Source organism: Equus caballus, chromosome 31, assembly GCF_041296265.1.
Source record: "Equus caballus isolate H_3958 breed thoroughbred chromosome 31, TB-T2T, whole genome shotgun sequence".
In the NCBI taxonomy this organism is placed as follows: Eukaryota; Metazoa; Chordata; class Mammalia; order Perissodactyla; family Equidae; genus Equus; species Equus caballus.
Window position 1 is genome coordinate 13,222,514 of NC_091714.1, and position 9,313 is coordinate 13,231,826.

Genomic DNA, 9,313 nt, shown 5'->3' on the forward strand with positions numbered 1-9,313 from the left:
CAGACCAGAGTCCTGTGGCCACGGGGTCCTAAGTTTGTCTAAAGCTACAGGGAGTTGTTGCCCCTACACATGAACAATACGAGTTTCACTGATGACCAGTGTCTGGATTATTCTATCAGACATTGTAGGGAGGACCCTCCCAACTCCTGAACCCTGAATATTCTTGTGTGGGTCTCAGTGAGGGGTCACAGGAGCAGTGGTAAGAAAAAGGATATGTACACAGTGAGGGAGTAGGGGACCTGAGGCTTTTAATCTTCTTAGGGGAGACACATGCGCACACACACGTACACACCCATCATTAATGACGGTACACACCCATCATTTTTTGCTTGAGGTAACATTGGTTTCTAATATTATATAAATTTCGGGTGAACATCATTATATTTTGATTTCCGTGTAGACTACATCGTGTTCACCACCCAAAGACTAATTACCATCCATCACCATGCACACGTGCCCTTTTAGTGCTTGGCCCTCCCTGCACCCCCCTTCCCCTCTGGTAACCACCAGTCTCATCTCTATGAATATTTTCTGAGGAACAAAACTGCAAATGGTTACAGAGAAAAAGTTGGGAGTCATGAAAACTTTGTGAACTGGGAAGTTATATGCCAGACTTAAAATGTAGGAGACAGATTCATGGGGCCAAGGGGTGTGCAGACAGCAGGCTTACTGGGAATACCAGTAGACAAGGGTGATTAGATTATTTTTGGACTCAGTTGATTCTGTAGTTTTTGCAGTGATTACCTAATGGAATTTACTAAATGCAAAAAATTTAACCAGCCAGTAACTTGGACTCAACTGAAATTAAGTTGTATTGTGAGCTGACATTTAGGTAGAGTTAAGTTGGACTCAGTGATCCGACTTTGGCTGGTTTCCGTACTTAGTTCAGAAATCAGACACTCTCTGTGGGGTACTATAAAGGCCCCTTTGTATTTTTTGATGTAACTTTCAAATCTAACAACTCCATTACACGTCAGGTGTCTTCTTGGCTGGATCTTTGCAATGACATTACTCTTGGCATGAGAAAAATGGTTCGAGGGAACATACCTTACCTTGTAATTCCTGTAGTAAATAGGAGATTCAATTATGGGACAGAGGTACAGGGAAAATAGAGCTATCTTTTCAAAGGTATATTTGTACCATTTAGACCTCTATAAAAAAAATTTCACTTTCTCTTATTTGATAGGATCATGGCATCTATTCTCATTTAACAGGATCTCTATGTATTTGAGGGGCAACTGGGATTGAAAAAGTCATGCTTTTTCCTCCCGTGAAAGAGGAGGATTTAAATTTTTTCATGTGTGCAGGAGGCAGTAGGTCTCTGCTTCTTCAGATGACAGGATCTTTGAGAACAACTTAATTATCGCCCATCATCTTCCAGGGATGAGAACGGAAGTTTTCTTTATGGAGGATTCAGTAAGTGTAAACAGCCGTTGCCGGGTCCTAAGGGTTCAGAGTCCCCCAATTCCTTCTTGGACCAGGAAAGCCGAAGACGCAGATTTACCATCGCTGACTCGGATCAGTTGCCTGGGTATTCAGTGGAAAGCAATGTTCTGCCCACAAAAATGAGAGAGAAAACACCATCTTATGGTACGTTTCCGAGTGTTTGTTTTGTTCTGCCGTTGGCTTTTTCTTCTCTTCCCCACCCCCTTCCTTTTTTGGAACTGTTGGATGAATTTGGCAGACTTTACGGGTAATCCGAGGAAAACATAAACCTCAATGAAATTCTAAGTATGAGACCTTTCTGTGTCTCTGAAATACAGCCTTGTTGAGTCATCACTCTGCCTGGCATCAAAGCCCAGCGGGGTGAGATCATGTTACAGTTTTAACTTTCAGTGCCTGGGTTCTAACTTGGAGTTGCTCTGCTCTGTATACCCGCAGACACAAGTTCAGAACGCCCCTGCCCTCATTGCTTGCTTTGGAAAGACGATGCCTTAAAATACTTTCCTGGTTTTAAAACATGTTCTTGCTTATGCTTAAGGGATTGTCATATTGGTGGTGGCGGGGGGGGGGGGGGGGCGTTTCCTAAGTTATAACTAAAGGGGAGGATTTGCTAATGTCCAAAAACCCTGTCGACTTGTCGCTTTCCTTCCCCTCTCTCTGAAGGCAAGCCCCGGCCTCTGTCCATGCCTGCGGATGGGAGCTGGATGGGGATTGTGGACCCTTTTGCAAGACCTCGAGGTCATGGGAGGAAAGGTGAGATTAACTTAAGCAAATAGCTTCAAATAGGGAGTCAAAAGACCCAGGCCTTACTTTCAGCCCTATTCCTAAATGTATTGCAATAACTGGATAGAGGCCTTAGTCTGTCTGAGTCCCATCTTCTCATTTATAAAGTCGGGAATGCTGAAGATCTCTAAGGTCCCCCCTATTTCTAGAATAGCAGAATTATATAGTCCTAGTTAGTGATCATAAATGTCCTCATTAGTATTGTGTGTTTTTAAAAGGCTGTAGACACTGATAGTCCAATTTCTAAACAAGTAAAGATACATTATTCATTAAATAATCTCCTCCTAAATTTTCTGACTATTATTATTGGAGTCTGATTTTTGATGAACAGACATGGATTGTTTTGGTCCCATATCCTTCTTGTGTTAGAGAGTAATTGCTATGGGAAAAGAAATTTGTATTTAATTCACTTTGCTATTAAAGTTAGTAGTTATTACCCTCGTCTTGAGGGAAATGTTTATAAATATTCTTATTTTTTGCCAGATCATATTTGATTATCGATGCTGGCAGGACAATATAACATTGCTTTTGCAGTGCTAAAACAGAGAAAGTTAGAGTACAGGAGACCTTAGGTAGTAAAAGGAAGAAGAAATAAATTTTTGGAGGCCCAACTTCCAAAGCAATCAACCTCTGCCATCTTCCCGGGACTGGGTCGAGTTTGTCATCCAAACACCCCTACCACCTGGATTATGCCAATGAGGAAAAGGAAGAGGACACCTGGCTAAGGTCCAAGATACCCTTAGTTGACATGTGAAAATTTCAGGAGCAGTCAGCAGGTGGCAGGGCTGTCCTTTGTTTAGATTTAGAAATGTCAGTGTCTTCATTGCCATTCTTTTAGCCTTTTGAGCGTCCATGTAGCCTTTTATTGCCTTCATATGTTAAGAGTTGGGAGTGGGGGTAAGGAATGTGAAATCGAGATATGAAGAAAATACTGGATGCCCTATCTCACCTTCCACATTTTTCTTCTGTGGTCATTTTAGAATGAAAGGTTTCCTCACAATGGGCACTTAAAAAAAAAACAACAGCTTTATTGAGGTATAACTCACATACCATAAATGCTCATCCTTTAAAGTGTACAGTTTAGTGGTTTCTGGTACATTCATAGAGTTGTGCATCCATCGCCACTATCTAATTCCAGAACATTTTATCACATCAAAAAGCAACCCCAGACCCATTAGCTGTCAGTCCACATTCCCTCCTCCTTCGGTCCCTGGCAGCCACTAATCTACTTTCTGTCTCTGTGGATTTGCCTATTCTGGACGTTTCATATACAGACTTGTACGATATGTCGCTTTTTGACAATGAGAACTTTTTAAAAGTAACTTTTTCAGTTTGATTACAAAAGCGAAACAAGTAGTTTAAAAACATCTAGAAAGTACAAGAAAATAAGACTCAACTGTAATCTGCTTCCCCAACCTAGAAATAATTACTCTGAATTTTTGTGTATCTTCCAGTTATTGCTATATTTACTTATTAGACACTTGGAAAAAATGTGCAAAATGGAAGAAATAGATGTTCAATAATACTATGTAAGGTGAATGTTATCTGGAACATTTTTTTTTAAATAGCTGCGTTAGTCATCCATCTTAATGACGATAGCATCTATTGATTCAGTCTGCTATGTTGTTGGACATTTATTTTCTGTCCCCCCCTCCCCAATTATAAATAGTGCTCCAGAAAGCATCCTTGTATGTAGATCTTCACGCATTTTTAGGAGTGGAATTTCTGAATCAAACGAATGTTATGTGTTGCCAAAGTGCCCTGTATTTTAAATTTCTATTCTGTTTCTTAAACAGCACCCCCCTCATCCCAAAGAATCTACTGACGTTTAGGGTGGGGTCATTCTTCCTTGTTTGGAAACGTCCCGAGCATTGCAGAGCAGTAAAATCTTTGAACCTCATCCATTAAAGGTGAATAGAGCCTGGCTTTCATTCAGGATGACACTTAAAGGTGCCCCCACCTTTTTAAATGCTCCTTAGGGATGCTCCAGGATAAGGACCACTGTTCTAGAAGTATTGTGACATGCTGCCTGCATAGATCATGGACAGATGGGGAAGGAGTGATAGAATTATGTGGCTTTCTCTCTTTGTCTTTTGATTTCAAGTGAAATTATGAAAATTCTGACACTGCTAAGGAAGCGCCAGCATGCTGTGAATCTGTTCTGCCCTTCGTTACCTCTTAGGTGTGAAAGCAACCTGAAGTATGATGAACCTCTACCATTTCTGCTTTCTAACACCAGTGGGGTGGGCCTGGCCATCTTCGAGGCCCTGTAGCCCCTCCCAGGGAGGAGGGCAGGGTGTGTTACCCACTTTCAGAGGGCGTCAGAAGTCTGAGCAGGCTGCGGGCCGCTGAACAGCAGTGGGCAGTGGACGGGTTATTTTAATGCACTCGTGGGCTTTGTCTGCACACAGGTGAGGACGCCGTTTGCCGGTATTTCAGCAATGAGCGGATCCCTCCGATCATCGAAGAAAGCGCCTCTCCTCCCTACCGTTTCTCAAGACCCACGCCGGAGAGGCAGCTGGTCCGAGGCGCAGACTACATCCGAGGGAGCAGGTGCTACATCAGTTCAGATCTCCATAGCAGCGCCACGATTCCATTCCAGGAGGAAGGGACCAAAAAGAAAGCCGGCTCCTCCGCAGCCAAGTCCTCTTCTACAGAGCCGTCCCTGCTGGTCAGCTGGTTTACTCGCCTGAAACTGTTGACTCACTGAGCCCGGCCCTTCCTGGACTCCTCAGTGGCTCCTGCTACCAAGTGCCTTGCTCCTTCAGCTGACGACCTGCTCTGATTTCACCCACAGTATTATGTAGCGACCTTATACGATTTCATTTTTTGTTTTGAAAGTTGCTTACTGCCCTTCTTGGAATTTTGAAGTAAATGAATGGGAACAAATCCAGAGGATCTGAGATGCTGGTTTGTGGAGACAGGAGGAGAGAAATGGGTAGAGTCTGCTTTTCTTGCTTCCTTAGGGTCGGAACACAGAGACACACTCACTCTGTAAACTGGAGCCTCGCCAGGAATGTTTTGGTCATTAGAAGGAACTGGGGCATTGTTTGTTTTTGGGAGTGGGACTAAAATTGGTGGCCATTGTCACACAGATGTGTTGGTTTGTGGTCCAACTTCTTCACCTGAAAAAGCTAGTGGAGAAAACATTTTTTGTTTTGATTTTTCAAGCTATATACCGTATTTGTAAGTGTAGCAGCTTTGACTTTGAAGTAAGATGTGGCAAGTGTCTGATATTCTTTCAAAGCAAAGGTTTACGTGTAGACCTGTTACACTTGGTTAATCCCCTTTTCATAATGATCTCTCAGTATAGGTCAATTAATACAGAAACACAGGGACACATTTAGATAGGGCTTGTTACGCACCAAGAAGTTTATGGTTATTTGTGAGGGGTGTCGTTGTTATCGTTATATATTATTATCTTTAAGGAGAAAGAAAGATTCATAAGATTTGCTGACAGCCAAAGTATCATTCAGAAAGATGAAGCAACAATACTTAGGTTTATGAGAGATACATCAGTTTTGCATTTTGACCTGTTCAATGTCTATCTTCCAGAAAAGAATGGACAGTTCTTTAAAATTGTACACATTTTGCTAATTAGAAATTTCTCGGAAAGTCTCATGGTCACTAATTTTCAACTAGCATCAGCTATTTTGGATAAGCGTGTCTGGATATTAACTCCTGTTTAAACTGAATGTATGATATTTTGTTAGAATGGAAAAGTACTGTCTTGTTAATTTAAGTGTTTTAAATATAGTTGTATATTTTTCTTACTCCTAGTCACATGTAATTGAAATATTTCTGTTTTGCGTCACTGACAAAGCTAATGAAAAAGAGTCTTCAAAGTGTTTTCAGATTCACAAGTGGCCACCATGGGCCACTTAATTAAAAAGCAAAATAGGGGTGTGCCAGGTGGCGCAGTGGTTAATTCATGTGCTCTGCTTCCGTGGCCCAGGGTTCACAGCTTCAGATCCCAGGTACAAACCCACACACCGCTCATCAAGCCATGCTTCGGTGGTGTCCCATATACAAAATAGAGGAAGATTGGCACAGATGTGAGCTCAGGGGCAATCTTCTTCACCAAAAAAAAATAAAAGCAAAAATAAACCCTCCCAAACATTTTGGGATTTTATGGATTAGAAACAGGGACATTGAGGAAGTGCTTGGAAAGTAAAATTACATTCGGGGAATTTTCTGAGGTATATTCCTAGGCAGAGCTGGTGTCCCCTACACAAAAATATCCTCCTCCTCCCCCCCGGGATTGTTTACTTTGCTAAACGGACTTGAAATTCAATGAATTGGAGATTCCCTAGAGTTAGCACACATCTGCCCTTTCAGATGCCTCTGCTGGGCTTAAAGGAACTAGGAACCCTCGTGTATGGGTTCCTTTCAGTCTCTAAGGAACTGCAGAGAAGACGTGGGTGTTTCGTGGGGGATGGAAAGGAGTTTGGCAAATGGGTAGAGAGGGTGGGAAAGTGTGATTCATTGGGTGCTGAAGGACACAACATAAGGGCAGAGCGTAGGGGCGGGGAGCTCTGGTAATAGGGCCCTGGTGACTGGGAGGGGGCTATGGAAAAGGAGGCGCGCCAGCCGGGCCCATTTTACTGTTAGTGTGAGCTGGCTTTATGCCCAGAAAATGGGGTGGCAACACTTCCTCTCACTCCCTGGCTGGGGGGGCGGGTGGACTCTGAGGGCTGCAGTTCAGCTGAATAATGAGTTAAGCAGCTTTGGAGGTCTTAGCTGAAGGTTAGCCCCTTTTCTATGGAAAAAATGCCACTTGTGATCAAATGAGCGTCCTCAAAATGAATTTTCAGCAGCCAGTCCTAACTGTAGGCAGTGCCCAGCTTAAATTACTGTATTAGATGAGTGTTTTTTAGACTCTGTTCCCCGAAGCCCTAAAAGAAGACCAGAGAGATTTCTGAGTCCTCTCTCTTCAGTCAGCCTCCCCAGCTTCATTTTTATTTTTATTTGGAGCTTTCTCCTGAATTGTGTTTGAGAGAGAGATTGCTGCTAAAAAAAGTTTGTATATATTTCTCCTGTTGAGATATATAAACAGTACTTTCATACTAATTTCTTAGAAATTAATGGAAACTGCTTGTCTCAAAAGCAATCCAGGTTTAATGGTGGACATCTGTTAACGTACGAAGATGCAGAATGACGCTTTTTGATTTGATACTTTAAAACAGTGGTTCTTTTTTTTTTTTTTAAAGATTTATTTTTTTCCTTTTTCTCCCCAAAGCCCCTCGGTACATAGTTGTATATTCTTCATTGTGGGTCCTTCTAGTTGTGGTATGTGGGACGCTGCCTCAGCGTGGCTTGATGAGTAGTGCCATGTCTGCACCCAGGATTCGAACTGACGAAACACCGGGCTGCTTGCAGCGGAGCGCATGAGCTTAACCACTCGGCCACGGGGCCAGCCCCAAAACAGTGGTTCTTTTTTAACCCTACCAGACCCAACTCAACACACACCACTTTTTATAAAAAATATTCTATAACATCACTACAATTATTAAATGAAAGTCATGGATGATAAAAACTACCTTCACACATAAAAGCATCACCCCCATTTACTGTTCCCAAATGAAATTAACGGGTAATGTAACTGACCTCTATACGTACACATCAATATAATGTCCTAAGTGGAATATAAACAAATACAGATATTTCATAATGAAATAACTGTTTTAATATGTAAATCCTCTAGGATGATTATATTACAAGATGCAATGAAATAACACGGCACATACTTGCGTCTGTATATAACATCACCAGGCATGTGGCAGCTGCAAGTGCAGACCAGGGCGGTCCGGCCATATTGGCAACTCAACACCAGGAGCAGGATTGATGTTGGCAATATGCTTTTCTAAAATGTGGCCAGTGTTCCAGACCAAGCAGAGGTCTCCAACAGCGACACACATACAATGCTTGCTAGATGCCTGGCATTGTTCTAAATACTCACCTAACAACTTTATGAGGTGGATGCCACTGTCATTCCCATTTTACATGAGGAAGTTTCCAAGTATTCGCAGCTGATGCTGGCAGAGCTGGGATTAAAATCGAAACAATCTAGCTCTGGCATCCTTGCTCATAATCACTTTACTGTACAGGCTTCCTTCGATTTATAGAATATCTGCGTTCCTGAAAAAGCCAATGTATATTAAAACCGGGCTAAAAATTCCCTGTGTGTTTATATGTAAAATAAAATTATAGCCTCAGATAATTCTAAAGTGGGTTTCCATCTCCATGAACATTTGGTGGGGCAATTGAAAGTTGTGCTGAGCGGGGTCAGTTCTTAGCTGAGAGGGGTCGAACTCGCAGGGCTTGTGTAGCATCCAAACTCCGCCTGTTACATGCACCCTCCCCATTGCTGGCACCTCATAAGCCCTCACATTTCCAAAACTGCCTCTAGGGGGCAGTACCATCCCTCTGAGAACAAGTGATTTAAAAGAAACCTGTTGCATCCCTGAGTGGTGTTTCAGTCTTCATGTTGTGTATCCGTCCATTTTCTATCTCTGCTTCTCTCTCCTTAGTTCTCTCCTCCCCAAACCTGAAGTTTTAATATTTGTTTTGTGGGGTTTGTTTTTGTTTTTTCCCCGTAAGAGCCAAGCCGGTGTTGCCATCTGGCCCAAAGACCATGAATATCCTCAAGTTTCAGTTTGTTGACCCTCAGAAAACCCTAAGAGGTATTTATTTACACATCACTTTTCATCCCCTATAGAGTTTGAGTAAGTAAATCTCTCTGTTTGACGCTTGAATATTACCGGCAAAGAATAAACATCCTGTTGCTTTTTTTTGGCCACCAAGGGCATCAATAGGATGGCCATGTCGGCCTACTTTGGATGTTTCCGTGTATCTGTGATTGGTCCTTACAGACAAGTGGTTCACAGTTTGCTCCCAAGCTTGTGAATGCAATCACAGCATCCTTTCCTTTGGGATGAGACCACGGCAAGCTACTTCCTTGGAGATTATCTGGAAGGTGAACATCTTGAAAAAGAATAAACTACTTTTGGTATGGCCGCTTTTTGGCTTGGCTAATGACATTTGATTTTACTCATTTTTGGAGTTACTCTGCTTTTGTGTTTTTTTA

The 9,313-nt window shown here is 42.3% G+C and overlaps 1 protein-coding gene across 2 annotated transcripts in view; it reads left to right on the forward strand.

The window, feature by feature from the left end:
• Positions 1-6,005, forward strand: part of CNKSR3 (CNKSR family member 3) — an 86,126-nt gene extending 80,121 nt beyond the window's left edge. For both annotated transcript variants that reach the window (XM_005608170.4, XM_070256496.1), the window contains exons 11-13: positions 1,382-1,590; positions 2,107-2,196; positions 4,638-6,005. In XM_005608170.4, coding sequence (XP_005608227.2) covers positions 1,382-1,590; positions 2,107-2,196; positions 4,638-4,936 — 598 coding nt within the window. In that variant the 3' untranslated portion in view covers positions 4,937-6,005. The remainder of the gene's footprint in view (positions 1-1,381; positions 1,591-2,106; positions 2,197-4,637) is intronic.
• Positions 6,006-9,313: the final 3,308 nt, after the last annotated feature.